Source organism: Herpailurus yagouaroundi, unplaced genomic scaffold (assembly GCF_014898765.1).
Source record: "Herpailurus yagouaroundi ecotype Mexico unplaced genomic scaffold, PumYag 163, whole genome shotgun sequence".
Taxonomy (NCBI): domain Eukaryota; kingdom Metazoa; phylum Chordata; class Mammalia; order Carnivora; family Felidae; genus Herpailurus; species Herpailurus yagouaroundi.
Window position 1 is genome coordinate 16,040,162 of NW_024412404.1, and position 23,437 is coordinate 16,063,598.

The 23,437-nt window shown below is 47.1% G+C and overlaps 2 protein-coding genes and 1 long non-coding RNA gene across 9 annotated transcripts in view; 2 read left to right on the forward strand and 1 right to left on the reverse strand.

The window, feature by feature from the left end:
* The first annotated feature begins 3,769 nt into the window (after positions 1 to 3,769).
* On the forward strand, positions 3,770 to 16,533 carry VDAC2 (voltage dependent anion channel 2). Of its 3 annotated transcripts, none has more exons than XM_040485480.1 (11): positions 3,770 to 3,886; positions 4,019 to 4,108; positions 4,303 to 4,360; positions 5,460 to 5,528; positions 6,359 to 6,408; positions 9,424 to 9,576; positions 9,670 to 9,722; positions 10,319 to 10,546; positions 11,879 to 12,029; positions 14,574 to 14,631; positions 15,776 to 16,533. In XM_040485480.1, the coding sequence occupies exons 3-11, from the start codon at positions 4,330 to 4,332 to the stop codon at positions 15,865 to 15,867; spliced, it is 885 nt and encodes a 294-aa protein (XP_040341414.1). In that variant the 5' UTR covers positions 3,770 to 3,886; positions 4,019 to 4,108; positions 4,303 to 4,329; the 3' UTR covers positions 15,868 to 16,533. The 3 variants fall into 3 exon arrangements, with proteins under 3 accessions (XP_040341414.1, XP_040341415.1, XP_040341413.1); XM_040485481.1 differs by having other exon boundaries at positions 4,306 to 4,360; XM_040485479.1 differs by lacking the exon at positions 3,770 to 3,886 and having other exon boundaries at positions 3,961 to 4,108.
* A 2,570-nt stretch (positions 16,534 to 19,103) lies between these two features.
* Positions 19,104 to 22,415, reverse strand: COMTD1 (catechol-O-methyltransferase domain containing 1). 4 transcript variants are annotated; one of them, XM_040485482.1, is made up of 9 exons: positions 22,162 to 22,415; positions 21,939 to 22,057; positions 20,981 to 21,811; positions 20,697 to 20,824; positions 20,334 to 20,439; positions 20,127 to 20,245; positions 19,968 to 20,022; positions 19,560 to 19,693; positions 19,204 to 19,356 (listed from the first exon to the last, which is right to left on the reverse strand). In XM_040485482.1, exons 3-9 carry the CDS (start codon positions 21,072 to 21,074, stop codon positions 19,204 to 19,206), a joined length of 789 nt encoding a protein of 262 aa, XP_040341416.1. In that variant the 5' UTR covers positions 21,075 to 21,811; positions 21,939 to 22,057; positions 22,162 to 22,415. The 4 variants fall into 4 exon arrangements, with proteins under 4 accessions (XP_040341419.1, XP_040341416.1, XP_040341417.1 ...); XM_040485483.1 differs by having other exon boundaries at positions 20,981 to 21,349; positions 21,755 to 21,811; positions 21,939 to 22,253; XM_040485485.1 differs by having other exon boundaries at positions 19,104 to 19,356; positions 21,939 to 22,253.
* A 47-nt stretch (positions 22,416 to 22,462) lies between these two features.
* LOC121036827 (uncharacterized) overlaps positions 22,463 to 23,437 on the forward strand; it is a 109,721-nt gene continuing 108,746 nt past the window's right edge. For both annotated transcript variants that reach the window (XR_005793491.1, XR_005793492.1), the window contains exon 1: positions 22,463 to 22,699. This is a non-coding gene — a long non-coding RNA (uncharacterized LOC121036827). The remainder of the gene's footprint in view (positions 22,700 to 23,437) is intronic.

The window sequence follows — 23,437 nt, forward strand, 5'->3', positions numbered from 1 at the left end:
TGCTCTGTCTCTCTCTGTCCCAAAAATAAACGTTGAAAAAAAAATTAAAAAAAAAAAAAAAAGGAAATATACTTCGGAAGATTTCTGCTAATGCTATAAAGGCTGGAGGTTTGGGGGAGATCTTCAGAGGGAGTTAATATATTTTCCATGTAGGAGAAATGTAAATAATGTGACAAGAGCATTGATTGTAGTAATTTAAAATATATCCACAAATTCTTTGACACTCATTTCAAAACATGGAGTCTAATTTCTTTCCCCTTGAGCATGGACTGGACTTAATAACTCACTTCTAATAAACAGAATAAGGCAGAAATGACAGCATGATTTCGGAATCCATTTTTTTTTTTTTTTTTTTAAGTAGGTTCTGTGCCCAATGTGGGGCTTGAACTTACAACCCTGAGATCAAGAGTCACATGCTCTATCTACTGAGCTGGCCAGGTGCCCCAACAGTGTGATTTTTGAGGCTGGATCATCTAAGACATTGTGGCTTTGGCCTCTCTCTCTTAGATCACCTGCTCTGGGAGAAGCCAGCTGCCATGTCATGAGGACACTCAAGCAACCCTATGGACAGATGCACTTAGTGAAGAACTGAGGCCTCTTGCCAAGAGCCATATGAGGCAGCCATCTTGGAAGCAGATCCTATAGCAGTCAACCCTTCAGATGACTGTAGCCCTAGCAAGTATCTTGACTGCAGCCTCAGTGGGAGGCCTTGGGCCAGAACTACCCGGCTAAGCCAATTTTTGACCCACAGAAACTTTCAGGTAATAAAATGTTTGTCGTTTTAAAATATTAAGTTTTGAGGTAATTTGTAGCTAAGAGAAGCTAATACTCTTTGCCTCACTTGACCGCTCCTCAGGATGTGACACCGTCCAGCACTCTCCCCGTCAGTCACTGCTCTTGCAGAGCACCGTCCAGTCACTGCTCTTGCCCTTTGGCTTCCAGGAAGTACTCCCAACTAGGTTTTCTTTTAGCCTCCTGGCCAGTCTGTTCACCCCTGGAATACCAACACTGCTAAGGCTTCTACTATCTTTATTGCTATCCCATCACTTATTGACTTTAATCACACCCAAGCATAGTCCTAATTAAAACCAAAATTTTCATTCCAGTATCTCCTACCTATACCTTTCTCCTAGGCTTCATAATTGCCTACTGGATAGCTCTATTCAGATGTGGCCCCTGGTTCCTCATACTTATCTGAAACAGAATCATCTTTCCTCTCTCTTCCTCATCCTCCATCCTCACACCTGACCCTCCTCCTGTAGCCCTCACAACACTGAGTGGAACCTTTGTTCTCCCAGTTGCTCAGGTCAGAAATGTTGCTCCCAGCCATCCTAGATTCCTCTTCACTTGCCGCTTTCAGGACCTTCAGCATTTGACTCCACCCAACATCTTCAACTTTTCCTGTAGGTTTTTCCAGGTTTACTTAATTACTTGTGGTTTCCAAGTGATTCTTGCCACTTGAAGTACCTGTATGGCTTTGCACATGTCTCTTTCTAGAATTTAGGTTTCCACCCTTGACCTATTGGCTTTTTAATTTTGATAAGTTCTCCTTTCAGACTTTAGGGCAAGTGTCTTTTCAGTGTGACTATGCCCACAAATCTCTGTACTTGCATTTAGCACTGTACTTGCAATTCCTGAATTCCCTATCCTTTTTTGTGGGACAGTTCTCACTGGAGGTTCTCCAGGTCTTATGACTTCTTTTATCCCAAACTATCTTTTCAAGGATGTCTGCATAGCGAACAGCCTTGGAAGATAGAGATAGTGTCTCTGTCTGGGGCAGAGTGAAGAGGTTGGGCAGGTTTGCGGCAGCGGCTTGTGAAACAGGAGGTTTGTTTTTTCTTTCCTTTTTCTTTTTTTGTAAAACAGATTTCTTAAATTCAGGTCCTCAGCTGTGACACAAACACTTACTGTGCACAGCTTCCACATGGGCTGTTCTGCATCACCCCTGGGGACAGAGAGGACAAGGGGAACTAATTCAAACATGAACGTATGTTGCTTGCCATGCCACAAGTAATAAAGTCTTTTGTCTCTGACTGAGTCTCATGTCTTCTGCCAGCATTTATGAACCTATAAAACTATGGTAGACTAACTTGCTAGCTTGCGAGTGGAGTAAAATCTTGGACGCTTCACAGTTCTGGATACCTCTACACACACTTGACCGTGAGTGCCCTGAGAGCAGGAAGTGCAGCTGAGTGTACTTTGCTTCCCCTGTGGGCGACACAAGGTAGTTGCTTATAGTGGTGGCTGCTACTATTGCTGCTTCTAAGGGTCTTTGAATGAAAGCACTGGAATATATTTACTGAATACAACTTTGAAATAAATTGCCATGACTCTTCTCCTGGTCATTAGGTATTCTGTACATTCCTTGGGTTCCTGGAGGTTAAACTAAAGCCTAAGGTCTGTGTTCTGTGGCACAGTGAAATTCTCTGGGGGTTAAAAATACTACAGATAGTTCACATTGTGAATAAGCCCTATTGCAGGTAATGGAGGTGGCTGAGCACAGACTAGGTTTTTCAGGAAGGCGGTGTGTCAGGCTGCATTTGGAATGAGGCATCAGTCTTTGCTATTAGTTTCACAAAAGCATCAAGCACAGCCAAAGCAAACAAGTTCCCAGTAGAACCAGGCTATTTCAGCGCAACCTGTCTGAGCTTGAATGAAGGCATTAATTAGTGTTTCTGGTGCCTGAGTAAAGACTCTTCCTTTCTTCTAACCTGTTACAGGAGTAGTTCCAACCATAACCAGGCAAGTTTTATGGCTGAGCTTACACATGGGAGGGAGTCCATCAGGATGCACCTTCAATCTGGGTTTGCCTTGTGGAAATCTCTATCTGGTTACCGTCTGGTTTAGGAGGAGGGTGGAACTTCCAGCAGCATTTGAGTTGAGCAGAGGTGGCTTTCGGAGCCAGAGGGGATGGGGGTTGGGAGGCTTTCCTCATTGTGTGCGGCTGAATGGCTACTAAAGACCACTTCGTCTCCTTTAAACTTGCCATTTTAGTGATGAGGAAACTCAGATACAGTAAGGATAAAATGCTGAGATTGCTGATGGATTCTGGGGCTTCAATTGACCTTATTTCTATCTCATTAGACGGCTCATTTTTTCTTGTTCTCTTAGCTCCCTCACTCTTCCAGCACACTCAAGGAACTTGAGCGCAACATTCTACTGCCTTGTCAGCAAGATTCCTAAATTTTCTAGCAGGCTTGACTCCAAGACAGCTCCGGTTCGGTGCGTGTACAAAGCTGTCCTATACCTAAGCCAGGAGGCGGCGACAAAAGAGGAACCCTAAGGGCTAGAAGAGAGGAAAAGGGGCGGGGCACCCTGAGGCCGGCTCCACTTAGTTCTGGGCTGGCCCTCCCACCGCGGCCTCTGCGATGGGAGGTGGGCGAAGGCAGTGAGTGCGGGTGGCGCTGGAGGTGGCGCCCCAGTGTCCAATTCGTTCTTCCTGGGCCTGGAGAGAGTCTTTCAGAGGCGCACGCTGCACTTGCTCAGGTTAGGCCGGGGTAACGCTAGCTAACTCCTTCCAGACGCCCTGCACGGAGACGGTCTCTGCAGGGAACGGGAAACACACCCCTGGAAGGAAGTTGGAGAATCGTACGTGACCCCCGTGCTGCGCAGCCGCGCCCAGTGGCGCCGGGTGCCGCGCGGGTGCGCGCCTGACGCCCCACCCCATCCATGAGGAGCGCGCGCCGGGCCTCGGCCCCATTCCCCGCACGCGCAGTCCCTACAGCGCTGCCTCCGCCGTTCCCCGCCCCCTCTCCTCTGGGATTGCCCTCGTCGCTGCCTGACCCGAGGTCCAGCAGCCTCTGCCTTTCCGGCCCCCGCCGACGGACAGAAGCAGCCCACCCCGGGGCTGGATGTGTCTTCGGCCCTCGTGGCTGTTCTGAAGCAGGTTGGAGTGGACAGCGGGCGGCGTTGCGGGGGCCGGCGCGGCGGACAGCCTCGGGGGCATCGGCGGGGTCCTGGCGGGGGGAGGACAGGGTTGCGGCGGGCGGAACGGTGTCTCCTTCACTTCGCCCTCCAGCCGCGGTAGCTGCAGCCCAAGCCTGAGCGAGCCGAGCGGCCTCAGCTGCGAGCAGAGCGGCGGCAGCAGCCCCTCCCGGGAGAGCACCAGGTACGCCGCTGTCGCGTCTCTTGGCCGCCTAGGCCCCGACGGCCAAACAGGACGCCTTAGCCACACTCGGGGTCGGCCCTGGCTCCCTAAGATGGCCGCGCAGCCCCGCGGCTCTTCGCCTCCCTGTCTGAGACCCCCTTCTGGCCTCTTGACTTGTCCCTAACCCCCGCTGACCGCACCTCTTGTCCCTCCAGCAGATCACCTCTTTCTGTGGCTTCGCCATGGCGACCTATGGACAGAGCTGCGCGCGGCGTAAGTAGAGCAGAGATGTCTGCGGGATGGGGCGGGGTTGGCTGGGAGTCGAAGCCTGTCCACCGGAAAACCGCACCTTCTTTCCCCTAATCTTTCCAAGGGCTTGGAAACTCGCCCCTTTCGGTAGCCGCTCCACCGTCTGACTGCCTCAGCTCTGCGGAGGAGGGGCTGGGCTGTGGGATTTCAGATAGAGGGACTAGGTCAGGGGAGTTGGTCTGTGGACGCATCACCGCCACCTCTTGAACGTGCCTTTGACGAACTCGAAAGCAAAAAGTTACTAACTGCTGGATTCAGCCTTTGGAAGATTGGGTCAGTCACTTTTTTAGAGGAAGTAGTAACCCCCTTGGTGAGAGCACAAGGTCATTACACGTGCTCCTAAGGGCGTGGACGTGCTCTGTAGGATGAATGAGCTGGTATAACCACCACAGATTGCTTGTCCTTAAGCCGCATAGCATTGGCCAAGGACTTGAGTGCCATATTAATATGCCTAAAGTGCTTTTTGATAGTTGATGTAGATACTTGAGTGAATCCCAGTTTATTGTGTTTTTGTCTAAATTCTAGTATTGAAATTAACGTGTTAATTACCTGTCTTTTCCCACTCCAGAATATTGGTTTCGAACTCATGGAGGATACTAAGAGGTCTATTATGGGAGAGGGCCTTGTTTCAGGTTTTGGTTTTAGGTCACTTGGTTAAATCAGCCTATCCCAGTGAATTTTGGCAGAGATTTCTGTGTGTATAGATATGTTTATGTGTATGTGTTTGGTTCTTTGTACTAGTTGGGTCCTAAGAGGTGAGGCTGTAGATACTGTGTAAATTTCAGAATAGAAAGTCTGTTTTTTCTGTTTTGGAAGGAATTGCCCAAGTTTATATAGCCACTTACTGTGGTTATTCATTTTAGAAATAAACCTTTATTGGTGATACCTCTTTCACGGATCATTAGAATACATATAGTTAGTGTAGCTCCTGGTAGTATCAAAAGAAAACATCTTCAACAAGTTGGACTGCTTCAATTTAAAGATAGCAGTGGGTGATAATCTAGTTCCTGGACAGAAAGTGGGAGAACAGGAACCTTAACACTGGAATGTTTCTTCCCACCAGCAATGTGTATTCCTCCATCATATGCTGACCTTGGCAAAGCTGCCAGAGATATTTTCAACAAGGGATTTGGTAAGATTCTTTTTTTCTTTCCTTTTTTTTTTTTTTTTTTTTTTTTCCTTACCCGCCCCCCGATCAGAAGTGAAAATGTGTTTGGATTGCTTGAGGAAATTAATAATTTTTTCAAATTGTAAATATCTTGCTGTGTTGGTTTGTTTACTAGATACATTTTAGATAAAACTTCTGTTAAAATAGTAACAATCCACATCTTTCTCCACCCCAGTTTCCTCTAATTTTTTTCAAACTGTAGTTCATGGATTTTATTTATAAGAAAAAAAGAGCTGTGCTTTCATTTCCTTCAGATACAGCTTAGGTCTTGAGTGACTAGAATTAGGATGTTTAAAGTGTTTTTGCTTTGGCAGTGGTTATTCCTAGTGGTTTATGGATTTTTTCAAATGAATTTGGGTTTTCTTGAAGATTTTGTTCCACATACACCCCCTCTACTTTGGATTATTTTTCCAGTTACTTAGTTGATTAATCCTAAAGGAAGATCTCTTTGGGATAATTGTTCTAAATGTCTGTATTACAATAAACTATTGGTTATTCCAAGACTTAAAGTTAATTTTCTGATCTGATATTTAGGTTTTAAAATGGTTTGAAAACCATTTTTTGTGCCATATATACACCAGAACACTAGGCAAAGCTGCATGAGATGTTCTGTGCTGTACATGTTAGTTTACATAGAGTAATTAAAAATCTTTTCATTTAAATGTTGTATCAACCCACATTTTTATGCTCCTCTGAATGTATGAAGTTTTTCTGTTTTTTATGTGATTTCAGCTATTGGTATGCATTTTTTATACAGAATAATCATTTTGTTATCTTTTACTGTCTACTTGAAGGTTTTGGGTTGGTGAAACTGGATGTGAAAACAAAGTCATGCAGTGGTGTGGTGAGTGTTAGATATCTAATAAATCCTGATGAACTGTTAAATAACTTTCCTTTTTCTTTTTAAAAAACATTTTTAATGTTAATCCATTTGAGAGCAAGAGCGTGTGTATGAGTGGGGGAGGGTCAGAGAGGGAGACACAGAATCTGAAGCAGGCTCCAGGCTCTGAGCTGTCAGCACAGCCCTGCGCTGGGCTCCAACTCACAAACTGCGAGATCATGACTTCGGGATCATGACCTGAGCCAAAGTCGGCCACCCAACCCACTGAGCCACCCAGGTGCCCCCTGCCTTTTTTGTTTTTCAGTGTTCATTCATTTGTTTGTTAGAAGAGAGAGTGGGAGCGTGTGCATGCCCTTGCATGAGCAACGGAGGGGTAGAGAGACAGAATCCCAAGCAAGTTCCACACTGCTCTGATGCAGGGCTTGAGCTCTGTGAGACCCTAACCTGAACTGAAACCGAGAGTCAGATGCTTAATTGACTAAACCACCCAGGCGCTGCCCTGTTTTGAGATTGCTTTGGGGATGGTTATGTGTGTGAATACTGACTATTAACTGGTTATTTTGATAAATTCTTGCTGTAATTGTTAGCTCCCTTAGTGCATATAACTGATACTTATTAAAATTGATCATATTGTAGTTTCTTAATGCACAGACTTGGATTTCAGGGGTATTATATTGGTCACATCTGTCATTTGGCTTCTTTGGTCTGTAAGGAAGCCCAAGTGTTCACTGGTTGTGCAGCTTACCTGCTCAGAGTAATAGTACAGAGCAGTGACTTCATGTTTGTTTTTGTGTTCCCACTCTTTAACCTCTTGAAGTCCTATATAAGCACTTGCTGTGCATTTTTGGCATCACAAAAGCCTTCTGAGAAAAATGAAGACTCAATCCTTGTTTAAAGAGCTTGTTTATTGCTGGTTGGAGAGACAAAATAAACTTTAATCTGGAGAACAATCAGAAGTGTATCTAGTACTAGATTGATTAATCAAAATCTTTGTTGGAGAGAAAAGGCTTTTTGTGGACAGTGGTTAAGGAACGCTTTACAGAATTAGGTTTAAGATCAAGAAGGATGTATACAGGTTGGATTCCATACAGTATGTTTTGTTTCCATTTAATGTGTAACTCAATGTGGTACTGCTCTTGTAGTATGTACCTGGCCCCAGATAAGTCCCTTTAACAGCTAGTTCTGTTTTCTCACCTAAACTGCAGAGGTGTCCAGTTTGCTCCAGAATGTAGAAGCCTTAAGTGTTTGGTGATGGAGTGAAAGGTGTAAGCTGTTCCAGTGATGTCATCTGGTCCAATTACGGTCCCACATGATGATCTTGATTTTGTGTCTTGAGGATTCCTTGGAGATACAGATATAGATACATATATATACACACACACATATATATATAGGCTGGCTCATAACCTATAGGCTGATGGATGGCAGTGGGTGGAGCCTCAAGAGTCATTGGTCTTTGTCACTCAGGATTAAAAATAGCTACTTCCACATTCAGCATTCCAAGGATTTGCTAGAAGAACATGCTACATATATATTGTTTTAGTAATGCTTTCCTTTTGTGTAGAGCACAGGAAAATGTGCAGAGCTTTCACAGTGCCAGTCCAATTTAATCCTCCAAAGGTAGATCTTGTTAATACAATACAGGAAATTGAGACCCAGAAAAGTGTCTTCTTCAGTGTTACTCATTTACTAAATGACAGCCAGAACTGGATGCCAGGACTCTTAAATTTTACATCCAGTGTTTTTTCCTGACAATCCAGTGCTTTTTAGTATGGGCACTGAGTGCCAAGCCTTGACTTGAAATTCCTGTTAAAGCATTTTACATCAGGAGATTGAGTCCATCTCGCTGCAGAGCAATAGTTATACAAATGTTCTGTTTTCTAAGTGAGGGATGATTGGCCTTTTCTTCCACTGATATATTTTTGATATTTCCTCACTCTTGCAGGCATCACAATTTCAGGTTGAGTTCTATTAGTTAGATTAGCTGTCTTCTTTAGACTTGGCTTTCCATTGGCCAAAGTGTGTAGCCATCATTAGCAGACAAATTGTGAATCAGAACACTCAGTAGGTATTTTAATATTTTAACTTGGAAGTTTGCCTGTCTGTATAATAAACTTTGAAAGATTATTAGGTTTTTGGATTTTCTATAGCAGATTGTAAATTTCAGTAAGCCCTCCATATTATGCCTTCCTTTCCAGTTGGTGTCAATTAGGGATTGGCAAGTTACTTATATTTGCTGCAAACATAAGATTATGTGGTGTACTTCAAATTAATACCTGTATTAGATTGTTTTCTCTACTGATATTATCTATCATACATAATATAGTTTACATCATGCATGATAAAACCAGTTGTAGAGCAAATCTTTTCCTACTTTGTTTCGTTTTTAATGAGAATGTGAAAGATGTTTGGGAAGGTATGAAATCTTAGGAAAACTTCATCTCAGAAAAATAGAATATTGGGGTTACCAAAGATTTTAAATTTTTTCTCATGGCATGAATTCTTCCTACACTGGAGTGCTTTCTGTTGTAGGAATTTTCAGGAAACATTTCCTAATAGTGTGTCAGTTATTATAAATGCTCATTTTAGTGATGGGGGGGCATCTATGATTAACCATACTAACCTTCGTGGTGTTTTATTTAATATCAGGCAGAAAGGAAACAGTGCCAAAACATTCATTCCTCCCCGCCACCTTCCCTGATTTTTAAATTCCAAATAAAATCACCTTAGTGGAAGTTTCCTTAAAAGGTCTACAGTTTGTTGTTCATTTGAGAATTAGATACAGGTTAGCTTGTGATTGACTGGTTGGAAATGTCCAGTGTATGTAAGGTGGCAGTTAGTAACTGACAGGCTAATTTGTTCTTGTATGTACTCACAGTAGCAGAGGATAGGAATATTTGGGAAACTAGAAAAAAGGATTAGTGAAATTCCTGTATTTTAGCAGGTTTTTATGTAAGTTAGGCAGTGATTCTTCTAGGCTTACAAGAAAGTTCATGAAGTCATTTATTGTCTTACTAGGAATTCTCAACATCTGGTTCATCTAACACAGACACTGGTAAAGTTACTGGAACCTTGGAGACCAAATATAAATGGTGTGAGTATGGTCTGACTTTCACAGAAAAATGGAACACTGATAACACTCTGGGAACAGAAATAGCAATTGAAGACCAGGTAACATTTTGAACATGTGTTTTAGTATTAATTTATTTTTGTAATTCAAAAAGGAAATAATGATGAAAACAAATTCTTTTTCTCTCAAAATAGATTTGTCAAGGTTTGAAACTGACATTTGATACTACCTTTTCACCAAACACGGGGTAAGCATGTACAGACATTTTTATCTGCTTTAAATTTCGTTTTTAAGTAATTTCTATATCCAGTGTGGAGCTTCAGCTCAACCCTGAGATCGAGTCGTATGCTCTAGCAACTGAGCCAGCCAGGCACCCCTTTATCTGCTTTAAATTTAAAAGTATTTCTGTATATTTAGGAAAGGTGCACGTTTACTGTTTGATAGCTTCCTTAACTTCCTTGTGGTGGTGAATTTCTGTTTTTGCCTTTGGAAGATGATGAGTACTACAGTCGCTATTGTTGGCTTCCCTTCAAATATATGCCTCTTCCCATTGTGGCACTAACTTGGGTAATTAACATGTTTCTAATAGGCTTTTGTGACTGATTGCCAGTCGTGCAAAAAGCAATCTTCTGATGGTGGTAGAAGTCCAGTAACTCTATGTTCCCTTGTTTTTTTTAGCTCACTGAGCTGTATCTTCTTTACCTCTTAGGGTTATCCTGCTACTGCTTTTACTCCCCATTTGTGCTGCAGTTCATAAATCCCTCTTGTGCTGTCTGTGCAGAGGTTGAGTGTGTAAGGCTTTCCCACTGGCATCAGTTTTAAGTCAGCTTGTTCTTTTTCCAGAAAGAAAAGTGGTAAAATCAAGTCTTCTTACAAGAGGGAGTGTATAAACCTCGGTTGTGATGTTGACTTTGATTTTGCTGGACCTGCAATCCATGGTTCAGCTGTCTTTGGTTATGAGGGCTGGCTTGCTGGGTACCAGATGACCTTTGACAGTGCCAAATCAAAGCTGACAAGAAACAACTTTGCAGTGGGCTACAGGACTGGGGACTTCCAGCTACACACTAATGTGTGAGTATTTCCTTTGTGGGTTATGGGGACATAGGACCTGGGAGTGGTATTGATGTCACCTGTCATTTCTTATGAACCCAGGTACAATCTAAAGGATTTCTCTTAAATTTTTTTTTTCAACGTTTTTATTTATTTTTGGGACAGAGAGAGACAGAGCATGAATGGGGGAGGGGCAGAGAGAGAGGGAGACACAGAATCGGAAACAGGCTCCAGGCTCTGAGCCATCAGCCCAGAGCCTGACGCGGGGCTCGAACTCACGGACCGCGAGATCGTGACCTGGCTGAAGTCGGACGCTTAACCGACTGTGCCACCCAGGCGCCCCAAGGATTTCTCTTAAAAAAGAATTTCTGCCTTTTTAAAAGAAAATTTCTTTATTTATTTTGAGAGTGTGTGTGCATGCATGTGTGGGAGGGGCAGAGAGAGAGAGAGAGAGAGAGAATATTCCAGGCAGGCTCCACACTGTCAGCGCAGAGCCCGACTAGGGGCTCAAACTCACAAACTGTCAGATCATGACCTGAGCTAAAATCAAGAGTTGGATGCTTAACCAACTTAGCCACCCAGTACCCCTAAAGGATCTCTCTTAACACCAAAAGATGATCATCCTTAGGCATTTCCGGGTGCCCTTAGAAGTGTATAGTAAAAAACGTTAGTCTGACTTTTGGTACTGAGAGAGTAAATGTTTAATTTATATGAGGCTTGATGTGCTCTGGAGTTTTAGAAAAGGCTAAGATTTGCCAAATTACCAGTATGTTTGACTTGTCTGTGATATCTGAGGTGCTGAGTTGGTAGGATTGCCTAAAATGTATGGTGTTTTTACCTAACCCAAATTAGGTATGTATGTTGAAAGGATTTAAGAATTTTTCTCCCTTATAAAAACAACGGATTATTAAATAGCAGAAGTACAAAGAAGAAGACCAAAATTTCTCATAATCCTAATCCTACCATCTAGATGTATAATCTTTGTTACCTGATAACGTTTGGGAGTTTTCTCTTTTTATATGTAAATATAGAAAATACATATTACAAAGCCTGGTTTATAATCCCTCCCGTACTACCTTAATACATTTTGATAATTTTATTGTAGCCTTCTACAGCATGATTATTAATGGCTGGGTGGTAATTCTACTGAATGATTTATCATGATTTGTATGACCTTACTTTGGGGCATACATTGGAATAAAGACCTTTTAAAACACGTTTTCAGTGGAATACTAGAGACCCATGTGAGCAGTATAACTATAGCATTGTTTAACTATAATTCTACAATATCAGCTTAGTGCTGTAGACATTACAGTGTCTGTTTTAGATTTACTAATTTAAAGTATCTTACAGCAATGATGGGACAGAATTTGGAGGATCAATTTATCAGAAAGTATGTGAAGATCTTGACACTTCAGTAAACCTTGCTTGGACATCAGGTACCAACTGCACTCGCTTTGGCATTGCAGCCAAATATCAGTTGGACCCCACTGCTTCCATTTCTGTGAGTACTGCTGTGGGCTTGGAGTGGGCTCTTTGCTTGTGGGAATTCATCTTTGGGTGGATTGAATTGTATTGAAAGTTTGAACCGTGGTTCACAGGATCCCTAGTTTACTCCTAGATTGGAATTAGAATTTGTAATGCTACATTTTCTGTGGAGACAGTGTTAGAAGTTTGTTACCAGGTCATAGGAGTTTGTTTAACCTCAAAAGCTGCTCAGTTAGTGTGGATAATAACCCTGAGCTCCAAGCCTGTCTAAGCTCAGGTAAGCCAGTGTTTTGGCCCCAGGCCAGGAGTAATAGCATTTTAATTGTTACTTTGTCTTTCTATGGGAAATAGTAGTACTATGTTAGTTGGACTCTGTCTTTATGGTTAACAAAATATCTTTAGATTTGATCTTCAAGGTCTGTGGTACAAATGCTGTTTTGCAGGTGGAGATCCCAAAGCTTAGAGAGAGAAAGGACTTTCCTTACTGCTAGTCCCAGAGCAGAAGGGATGGAACCAGGATTGGACTTGTACATCTTTTGATTTCCCTCCTGGCTAGGGTGACCACTAGCTCATCCTGCTTTGCCTGGGACTATTCCAGCTTTAGCATTAAGAGTCCTGCATCCCAGGGGCACATGGGTGGCTCAGTCGGCAAAGTGTTCCACTTTGGCTCAGGTCATAATTTCACGGTTTGTGAGTTTGAGCCCAGTGTCAGGCTCTGTGCTGACAACTCAGAACCTAGAGCCTGCTTCAGATTCTGTGTCTCCCTCTCTCTCTGCCTCTCCCCGCCTGCGCTTTCTCTCAAAATAATAAACATTAAAAAAAAAAAGTCTTGCATCCCAAGGACTCCCTTCCACCTGTTCTTGGTTAGTTGGGGTGGATAGCCACCCTAGTCCTTTTCTTAGGCTTTTTTTGTTTGTTTGTTTTTTGTTTTTGAGAGAGAGAGAGAGACAGACAGCTTGAGCAGGAGGAGGGGCAGAGAGAGAGAGAGAGAGAGGGAGACACAGAATCGAAAGCAGACTCCAGGCTCTGCACTGTCCACACGGAGCCCAACTGGGGGCTCGAACCCGTGAACCATGAGATCATGACCTGAGCCAAAGTTGGACACTCAACTGACTGAGCTACCCAGTCGCTTTGCTTCTTTGCTATTTCATCCTTCAGTCATAGTGGGTTTAGGGTAGAAGGGTGTGCAGTGTCTGAGAGTGTAGAGGCAAGGCACTGGCTCTATTTGAGGCACATTAGCAGCTGTTCCTGTGTGTCAGTTGCTTACAGGTCAGGCATTACCTATACTGTATGTACTGGGAATGAAAGGAAGTTAAACCTTCCCCGAGAGTTATTTCTGTTACGTAAAGTGGTCTTCATTCCTGAGAACAATGTTTTGATAATTTAGGCAGTTAAGCTTTAGCCTCACTCTTATTATTTTTTTTTTTTAATTTTTTTTTTTCAACATTTATTTATTTTTGGGACAGAGGGAGACAGAGCATGAACGGGGGAGGGGCAGAGAGAGAGGGAGACACAGAATCGGAAACAGGCTCCAGGCTCTGAGCCATCAGCCCAGAGCCTGACGCGGGGCTCGAACTCCCGGACCGCGAGATCGTGACCTGGCTGAAGTTGGACGCTTAACCGACTGCGCCACCCAGGCGCCCCTAGCCTCACTCTTATTTTATGATAGCAGTTGTAAGCAGAAAGAATGAGAAGCACCCAGAATGCTTTTCCCATTGGCAAGGCGGTGATTCATTTATTTTTCCCGTCTGTTTCCACTTACACTGTAGCAGTAAAAACCTTAGGATTCACACATTATCCTCTGGTAGCTACGCTGCTGCTCTTTTCAAATGTATGTCCATGGCACCATCACAGATTTAATGCCAGCTGATCTACCTCTCTCATAGTCTAAAATGGGAAGGCAACTTTGGCCTGTGTGCCATTGAGTGACTCCTGGTGATTAGTTTGGAAATACATCTAACATTTCTAGTGCCCCTGTGCCCCAATCAAGCATCACCCTGAAGTATTGCCCATCACAGTTTGATGGTTTACTTCTATTCTGAAATAGTAGAAACTTGTATCCAGTTTTGTCTGAGGCTCTTAGCTTGTTGGGCACAAGATGGTCACTAGTGGGGCATTTCTTTCTTAAGACCAATAGCTCACTTGGCCATTGGTGGCTAGTGAAGGCTTGGCTGCGTGCCGAGTGAATGTAAGTGCCGTTTATGTGACTTTTGCTTGTAGGTACATCATTTCTGTCTCTGGACTGGACTGTTTTGATGTTACACATTACAAGAGTGTAGACATCAAATAATTTCCAAATCTGTTTTGATCCTAGAGGTTGTTTGTCACCTTTTTACAATGAAGAAAATTGGGTCCTACTGATAATCTGACTTTGAGTTTAATGGATAAGAATTAAGTGGCACCTGGCTGTTGTTTGGCTTAATAACAATATTGAATTTTAGTATTTCACATGTGAATAAAAAAGCAGAACACTTCATAATTGCATGATAGGGAAACCTGGAGGGCCTTTGTCTCTCCAGAGATTCAAAAAGTTTACAGCTGTTTTTGTATTTTATTTTAGGCAAAAGTCAACAACTCTAGTTTAATTGGAGTGGGCTATACTCAGACTCTGAGGCCTGGTAAGTGTTCTTGATACGTAGGATTTTTTTGATGGTGTTTCAAAAATTATTTTTTATTTCTCAGCTTCTTTGTAAACCTTTCAAAAAAAGTACAATGAACATGTTTATCTTTTGCCACAGTTTTTTTTATTCCTTTTTTTTTCTTTTTTTTTTGCTGGGCTGTTTGGAAGTTGGAGCTGTCATGACACTTCCCTAAATGCTTCGGCATGCATCTACTCAGAACAGGAGTGTTGTGCTCTCTGACATAACTCATTGCTTTCATTGTTTGGTCTCTGTAGTCTCGTTTACTTTATGTACTATTTTGAGCTTTGCTATGTTTTCTAGAGCAGTACTTACCAAATTTTAGTGTGCATGAATCACCCGGGGACTCATCAAAATGCAGATTCTGAGCCCATAGATCTGGATGAAGGGTTCTGTCTTTCTAACAAGCTCTTGTGTGATGCCAGTGTTACTGGTTCTTGGACCACATTTGAATAGCAGGTTCTAAAGCACTTGGAATTCCCCCCCCCCCTTTCAAATAGGGATTTTCCCCCAGACTTTATTTTCGCCTTTTGGAAACCTAAAGGAAAGAATGGTATGAAGAACACCCATATGCCCTTAGCCACATTTACCAGTTAACATTTACCACATGTGTTTTCTCTGTCCATGTCTGCATACATAATCCTTTTTTTCTCTATATGCCTTTAAGAATTATTTGTTTTGTAGACATGTGGATACGCCAGCCCTAACATGCATATCCTGAGATTAAGACATTTTTCTTCCTAACTACAATACCACTGTCACAGCTAAGGAAATTAACATTAATTTAGCAATACATAATAGTCTATACATGTAGTCTATATTCTGTTTCCCCCACTTCTCTATTGTAGTTTTCTTTTCCTGAGTCCAATTATGATTTTCCTTTGTAGCATATTGAATATTACTATATTTTCTAGAGCACTTTGAACTTTATTAACATTTTTATGCTCTGTGACTTTATCTCTTTACTTTCTGAATTCTCTTGTATCTCTGATACTCCTAAGTGCCCTCTGGTGTCTGGCACTAGTAGGTCATCTGACAGGCTGAGGAGGGACAGGCAGGCTATTAAAGATTGCAGACTTGCGAGGTGTTCAGACAAATCATAGTTGCCTGCTTTTGTTTACAGGTGTCAAGCTTACACTGTCTGCTCTGGTAGATGGGAAGAGCATTAATGCTGGAGGCCACAAACTTGGGCTTGCCCTGGAGTTGGAGGCTTAATCTAGCTGAAAGAAACCTCTGGGAATGGATATCAGAAGATTTGGCCTTAATATATTTCCAGTGTGACCGACCAGCAGGCTTTTTCCCCCCAAGAAGGTGATCAAAACAAAGGATGATCTAAACAAGAGCTGTATTTTAAATATTTAGACAGTTACTTGTTAGCTGGTTTCTAGTTGAATCGGTTATCTATCTAGTTACCAATGCTGCAGTCGTGCAGTCACCTATACATTATTTAAATGTATTTAACTGTTAAATGCGCTACCCACCAATAATGAAATAGACCTTTATGAAAACTGTGCAATTGTGTGCATGTTTGTTTTTATGTTCTTATTAACATTGAAAATTGCCATTGAATGAGATGGATCAGTGGAAGTTTTAAGATGAGGTTAAAAAATTTTGTTAAATTCAACTATTAGAGTTACTTTTGGTATCCCAAAACATTACAGATTATGAATAAAACAAGTATACATAACTAATGACTCAAGTATTTGCAGAGTTAAACATTTGCCAGCTAGGGTCAAATCTCCCTTGTATCTAGTTAGTACTTTATTTTTCTGGTGAGCATTTTGCTTTTTACCTAAATCTGTGCCATTAAGTCCTCTGTGTCCCTAAAGTAACTCCATGAGCTTTTTGGACTACAATAAAATAAGAGGATATATGCCTTTATATCTTCAGTTTGTAAGTTTGTCCAAAATTCCATTGGATCACTGTTGACCCCAGGAGGGAGTGGAGAGTAAGTGATGAAGAAAGGAAGAAGGGATGGTGCTGAAGGTTAGCCACATACACCACACCCCTGCAAGCTATCGCTGTGAAAAATGAGCTAGGCCATAGGTGGGATGGGACAAGGTGTAGGCAAGTGGAGTGGGGTGTCTGTAACCAGAGGAACTGAGAAGGGAATATGTGGGCCTCGGTCAGATGTCAGTCATTTCATTCTAGGCAGACACTGACTGAAAGGGTCGGGCTTAAGTGTGTGAGACCAGAAGCCGTGCCTTCAGGTTTTGTGGCCACTGGCCCTTAATCTGCACTTGGACTGAATGATAGAAATCAATAGGTGATTCTGGTTGGAATAGTAGGAAAGAGCAAGTGTTCTGATGGGAGGAGATAGTTTGAATAATGTGATCAGAGTTTAAGAGAAGGGAGAGATTTGTTCACATTGAAACTACTAGACCCAGTGTACCATTTGAAGTCTGAGAGAGAACAGATAAGGAAATGTAAGTACTTTCAGACTCACTACCCAAAAAATGATACATGCTGAATATTTCTAGGTCAGAAAGAATCTGATGAGAGATTAGAAACCCAAGCAAACTTTCCACACTGGGGTGATAACAAGGCTCCTTCTGGGGCACCTGGGTAGCTCAGTCAGGCATCTGACTCGATTTCAGCTCAGATCATGATCTCAAGGTTATAGATTAAGCCCTGCCTTGGGCTCTGCTCAGTGTGGAGCCTGGTTAGGATTCTCAATCTCTGCCCCTTCCCCCCATTCGTGCTCTCCTCTAAAAACAACAAGGGGTCTTTCTGATCTTACTGTGTTCATCTTGACGGACTGGCAGAAGTGGCCTGTATGAATAAGACAGGACTTAATGGCAGAAAGTTGGAATTTGAGCCATTTGAGAGACACTGTTGCTAGGTTAAAAAAGATGTCTGCAAGTTAGGTGTGAAAACACCTCATGCTTTTGGGATACACAGGAGAGGTGTGAAGTAGCTCAGCAGACCGCTGAGAAACTGCTGGCGGTGCTTGGTGGGAAGGAACTGGTCACAGGCCTGGCGACCCCTGAAGCCTCCTGGATGACCTGCTGCCCCTTAGTTTAACCAGTGGCCTTCCCTCATGTTGTGTTTACCTGGTCCAGTACTCAGGACTGGGTGTGGCACAAGTGAGCTACCAGTTTGTCAAAGATCTATTTAAGAGTAAATTGGGCCTGTTCACCCATGTGCATCTTTTTTTTTTAAAACATTTATTTTTGAGACAAAGCATGAATGGGGGAGGGGCAGAGAGAGAGGGAGACACAGAATCTGAAACAGGCTCCAGACTCTGAGCTGTCAGCACAGAGCCCAACACGGGGCTCAAACCCACGGACCGTGGGATCATGACCTGGGCCCAAGTCAGAAGCTTAACCGACTGAGCCACCCAGGCACCCCTTCCCCATGTGCAACCTTAATAGGCTTTAATGTGTGGAGAGACAAGGGTTGGTTCACACCCAGAGCCCTGTGGGTTAAAATGTACGTACCAAGAAGTTTAGGATTAAGAAAGTTGCCTGTTATGGTCTCCTGTGGCCTTGTTTCTAGTAGCCTCCAGCCTCATAGCAGCACCCAGGCCTAACCAAGTGGTGGCAAAACCTGATTGTCTTCTAGGCTGATGGCATTTCTGCCTGAGGCAGTGTTAGTGGGAAGAACACTTCATCTGTGGCCTGGAGATATCTTCCTAGGGGATTAGGATTAGGGAGGTTTAGATGAGAGAAGTAAGCACCTGGCTTCCCTCCACCTCAGCTCGTAGATGTTGGTGCCGGACAGCCTAACCGTATCTTCATCTTCCTCTGGGGAACTTATTTAAAACCGCAGTACTGATGGTCTCCTACCTGTTGGCCTGCTTCACACCTTTCTGGTCAGTGATCCCACTCAGTCCCTCACCTTTCTCCAGGACTTCAGGGGGAGGACAGGATATATACTCCAACCTCGTGGTCCTCAGGTCTAAGTCAAGTGGCCTGGTTTTCAGAAGTGATGTCCACTGACCAGAGCCTCCACTGTAGAGGTGAGATCGAGCTGACAGTGCTGTGAAAACATGGGCAGATAGCAGAACCAGCATAACCTGTGAAAGTACCCAGCCACAAACCTGGTCAGCTGTAGGGTCTGTTTCCTGTTGTCAGACTCCAGCTATGGTCTCCCAACCAGTCCCAGCTGCGCCAAACGAGAGCTTCATTCACTTGACCCTCCTAGGAAGCTAAGTAGGAGGGAGACCAAGGCGGGGCTCTAGCCAGCATCCTGTGGAGTGGAGGCAAATCCGAAGAGCTGGGATCTCTGAGCAACTGTATGTGGCCAGGTCAATCAAAACTTTATATCTTGCCTCCCGTCAGCTGGAGGCTCCTACTCAGGCTTTAGCCCTGGTGCCACGTGGTCGTCAGGACAGTGCCACGGAGGGGATGACGCCTATGACCTCAAGGCTCCCTTTTGCTGAAGAACCTGCCAGTGCTGGGCCCTCCCTCCCTACCCCACGTTAGAGCCACGTACGGAGGCTGAGAAGATCTTGTCCCAGGCCCCACTTTATTGTCGAATTTAGAACTCAGGGTTGATGTCTGGGGTACCCAGGTCCCCTCACTTGAGGCCACTCTCGGGGGGCCAGCCCTAGATCTTGAAGGCTAAGGTGAGGCCGTCGCCCAGAGGCAGAAGGCTGATGTGGACCCTGGCGTCCCGCAGGATGCGCTCGTTCAGGTTCCGCACGCACTGGGCCTCGGTGTCCCGCGGTTGAGGCTGTAACACCTCTCCGCGCCACAGGACCTGCGGAGGGGCGGGGCATCATGGAGGGACAGGGCCGAGGAGGAGGTGCCTAAGCAGGAGGAGGGGTGAGAGCTGGAGACAGGACCCCAGGGGGAGAAAGCACTGGGCGGGGCTTTGTGGCATGGGGGCGGGGCACAGGAAGGAGGCAAGGGAAAAGACCGAGACCCAGCCCAGGAGGGCTCTCCCCCTAGTCTATCCCTTACGCTGAGGACGGCGAGGACTCCTCCAGGGCGCAGCAGCTGCAGGCACCGCTCATAGTAGGCGGCACAGTTCTCCTTGTCCGCGTCTACCACGGCCACGTCGAAGGTGCCAGCTTCGCCCGCGGCCAGGAGCTCGTCTTGATGGGGGGTGGGGGCGGGGGGTAAGATAGGTCTTGAGTCCGCAGCCCAGGTGGTCAGAAGCCCCTGCCCAGGACTGCCCAGGTGCTGTGACCATTCAGGGACTCTGGTCTGGAGGGGTGCCCTGCCACCCAGCATGTGGCCGCATAGGTGAGGCCAGGAAGCAGAGGACTGTCACTGCCTCAAGCCCGCCCAGCAGACCTGGTCACTAGCTCACGCCCAGTCGTCCCACTTAGAAAATGGTGCCAAGGCCCCTTCTACTCCGTTGCTCACCCAGGGTCTCCAGGGCGGGCTTCAACCGAAGGTCGATCTTGTGTTCCTCCTCAGCCTGCAGAAAGAGTGGGGTCACAGCCAGCAGGTCCCTTCTCCTAGGGCTGGGAGTGGTCAGGCTCCAAGGGCCTGACGAGGGCCTCAAATGTGCGGGACACTCACCTGCCTCCACAGGGGCCGCCCCAGCTCCGGAGGCTCTGGGTTCACCTCGCAGGTTATTACGCGCCCGGCCGGGGGCAGCGCCAAGGCCAACGCTAGGGCTGAGTAGCCTGTGAAAGTGCCTGTGGGCAGGGACATGGACAGGCTCAGGCCAGAATGGGGGACATCTTGATGACTTAGGCTCCCAGTGGTCCCAGCCGTGCGCCCTACCCAGGTCCAGCGCCTTCTTCGCCTTGATGAGTCGTGCCAGGTTGGCCAGAAGCTGGGCCTGCTCACAGGTCATCATGGAATCTCCCTGCGGCTGCTCCAGGGTCAGCTGTGTCGCGGTGGTGGAGGGGAGAGGGTCGCACCACCACTGCCAGTCACCCAGCTCCGCCCCGTGTTCACACCCCCTCCAGGTGCGCGGCTGTGGGCGTGGCCTAGGGGGACTGGCCCTCAGGGAACGCCCACCGCGCCCCGCCTGCGGTGTCCCGGAAGCCCGGGGAGCTCCAAGGCCCAGCCCAAGGTCACACAAGCACGTGGGGCCCGCTGGGTCCGAAGTGGGCGCCTGTTCCCGCCCCTGGCCCTGCTGACCAGCCGTAGGCTCCGCAGCACCGGATGCTCCCGCATGGAGCGGCTCAGCAGATACTGCCAGAGGGGGCTGTCTTCAGGGGGCAGCAGGCGCTTCTCTCGCCGGGATCGCTCCGGATGGCACCGTCTCCCTGACGGGGAGGGGTCCTGGGTCAGGGTCTGGGACTCCGGGGCGCCAGGGCTGAGCTTCAGCCTCAGCCAGCCTCGCGGAGTCACGGGCTCCGCTCCCGCACCTGCCCCGCCTGCGGGGGCTCTGCGGGAGGTGCCGCAGGCCCCGCCTTACTCACCCAGGAAGAGGCCGGTGGCGAAGGCGGCGCCCAGAGCGGCGGAGCCCAGGACCAACGCGGCGGGCACAGAGAGCCGGGGTGCGGGCTGGATCATGGTGCGGCCAGGAGGGAGCGACGTCCAGGTCACTTGGCTTGGGCTTCTGCGCCCGCACTGGGACCCGCCTGCCTTCTAGTCTCCGCCTTGTCCCGGTACTGCCCGCAGAACTGCGGTCTCGAACGCCATCTGGCGGCCGCACAGCTTTACTGCAAGCCCCGCTAGAGCGAGCCGGGCGCCATCTGGTGGCTGCGCTTGGAACTGCGCCCGGGAAGGGGCGCAAGCCCTGCATCTGGGGTCTGGGCTTTCGGTGCGGGTCCTCGAGGTCTACGGTCCTGGGTCAGGGAGGTAGAAATTTGATGCCCCTCCTGGGTGCTTCTTATTATCGCTGCTGCTTCTGCTGGGACCCTGGGGCATATGTGGGTGGGTGGCTGGGCCGCTGGCGTAACAGGATAGTAATTTGCATGAAGTGATAGAAATTACAGGAGTTCCGAGAGGGACTGAGAGAATTAGGGGAGGTTTCCCGTGGGAGGTGAGTGAGGGTATCCGATTGAAGGACCCGGTTTGGGGACAAAAACCACAGGAGGGGAGGCTTGAGAGTCCAGAGGCAGGTCTTGTTGATGGGGCTCTGAGACAAGGTTCTTAGAAACCCGCCGTTGGGTGCCAGACAGACGTATGAGCTCTTGGGTCCCTCTTTCTCAGCCTGTTTATTTTGTGTGAAGTAGGAACCACGGTCTTACGGTAAACAGCACCAGATCCCACAACCTGGCACACAGTAGGTGTCCAGTAAATGGCAGCTGTGGAGACATGTGGAGGCAGGAGTGGAGACATTTGGGGGAGGGGAGTGATTGGAGGGCAGGTGAGGTCCCCTTGCAGGGCTGTTCTGCAGGGTCACTCTCCAGTGAGCATTGATGGAACACTTACTGTAACACAAAGTGGGGAAGGCGAAAGAAGCCAGTGGCTTGTATTCCTAGTGACGCTGCATTCAGAGACCACAGCACACACTAGAATGGGGAGCAGCTCTGCTTTCACAATTTCCTCTTCTGCAAAATGGGGTTATTCACAGTCGCCACCTCCCAGGGGATGAAACGAGAAAATCCACGTGAAGGATTTACACAGGGCCGGCACTTGGTGGGCTGTAACTTACATTTAAAAGGAGTCCAGGGCCAAAGGGCAGCGGGTCATCCGGCCGCTCAAGGTCACCTCCCCCCCCCCCCCCCCCGGGCTAGGTGCTCCAACAGCCCATTTAGTACCCACTCTGGCCAGTCAGGAACTTCACCGGGGGGCTTCCCAGAGGAGGCTTAGCGGGTGCGAGGCCCCCGGACCCCGAGGCCCGGAGGCAGGTTTGTTGAGGTTTAGGGGGTGGTCCGTGAGATCGGCTAAGCCGAGGAAGATCGGAGCGAGCTGGAGAGACTTGGAGCACAGCCCTGACCCCAGCTGGGAGGCCGTTGCAGGAGGAGGGCTCAGTTCCGGGTCAAGTCTCCAGGAGCCGCTGACGTGACCTCCAGTCAGACGCAGAGGGCGGGACTGACCCCGGGCGCGGGGTGGAGCCTGCTGTCTGTGCCTGGGCTGGGCGGGGGTGCGGCTGGCTGGGAAGCACCTGCCCCCTTGCCTTCGAATCCTCTGCATCCTGGTTGGCCCCCAGTAAATGTTTCTCTGACCAGACTCTGAGCCTCATCCCCAGGGTAAGGGCTGCTGGTCTCTCCTCTCCCAGGGCTGAGCACACAGCAAATGATACATAAGTGCGGCCTGAGCAGTGTGCTGGAGCGGCACCCCGCTCCTTGCTGCTGCAGCTGCGGGTCTAGACAGTCAACACAGTAACCGTAGGGGCCTTCCACTGAATACCAGGCCTTCTAAATGCAGCCTACCTATGAGGCTGGCATACTATTCCCATTTTCCCGAGGAGGAAACCAAAGCTCAGAGAGGTGCCCTCCTCACTGACTCCATGCGCTGAGACCCAGCAAGATCCAGACACCCAGGAAGTGCTTTCCTGGCAGCCGTGCTGGGCTCTGTCCACCAGGCCACCGGCCTGGGGGCCCTGGGCTCAGCTCTACCTTGTCTGGGAGTCCGGATTTGGGCAGGCCCCCAGCTCACGCCCGAGCCTCCCTCCCCAAGCCTGGCTTCCGGCGGGAGCCCCGGAGGCGGGGGGGGGGAAGGCGGGGAGCCGGCCGGGGGGGGGGGGGGAGGGGGGGGGCCCCCCGGGGGGGGGGGGGGGGGGACCCCCCCCCCCCCGCCGGGGGGGGGGGAAGGCGGGGAGCCGGCAGGGAGGGGAGGCATGTCACCATATATCCCCGTCAGATTAAAAAACTAATTTGAAAAGATTAATGTATTCCATTCTTGTTACGCTGGCTCTGATACCTCTGGGCCCGCGGCCGCTCTGCCTCCTGATTATTGAATTTTTATGGCCTGGTAATTAATTGCAG

Coding starts and splice junctions, on each gene's coding strand:
- VDAC2 (XM_040485480.1), top strand. CDS start 4,330: ATGGCGACCTATGGACAGAGCTGCGCGCGGC. Junction 6,409..9,423: donor CAAAGTCATGCAGTGGTGTG/GTGAGTGTTAGA, acceptor TTGTCTTACTAG/GAATTCTCAACATCTGGTTC. Junction 14,632..15,775: donor TACTCAGACTCTGAGGCCTG/GTAAGTGTTCTT, acceptor TTTTGTTTACAG/GTGTCAAGCTTACACTGTCT.
- COMTD1 (XM_040485485.1), bottom strand. CDS start 21,074: ATGATCCAGCCCGCACCCCGGCTCTCTGTGCCCGCCGCGTTGGTCCTG. Junction 20,246..20,333: donor GAAGAAGGCGCTGGACCTGG/GTAGGGCGCACG, acceptor CCCTGCCCACAG/GCACTTTCACAGGCTACTCA. Junction 20,023..20,126: donor GGCGGCCCCTGTGGAGGCAG/GTGAGTGTCCCG, acceptor CTCTTTCTGCAG/GCTGAGGAGGAACACAAGAT.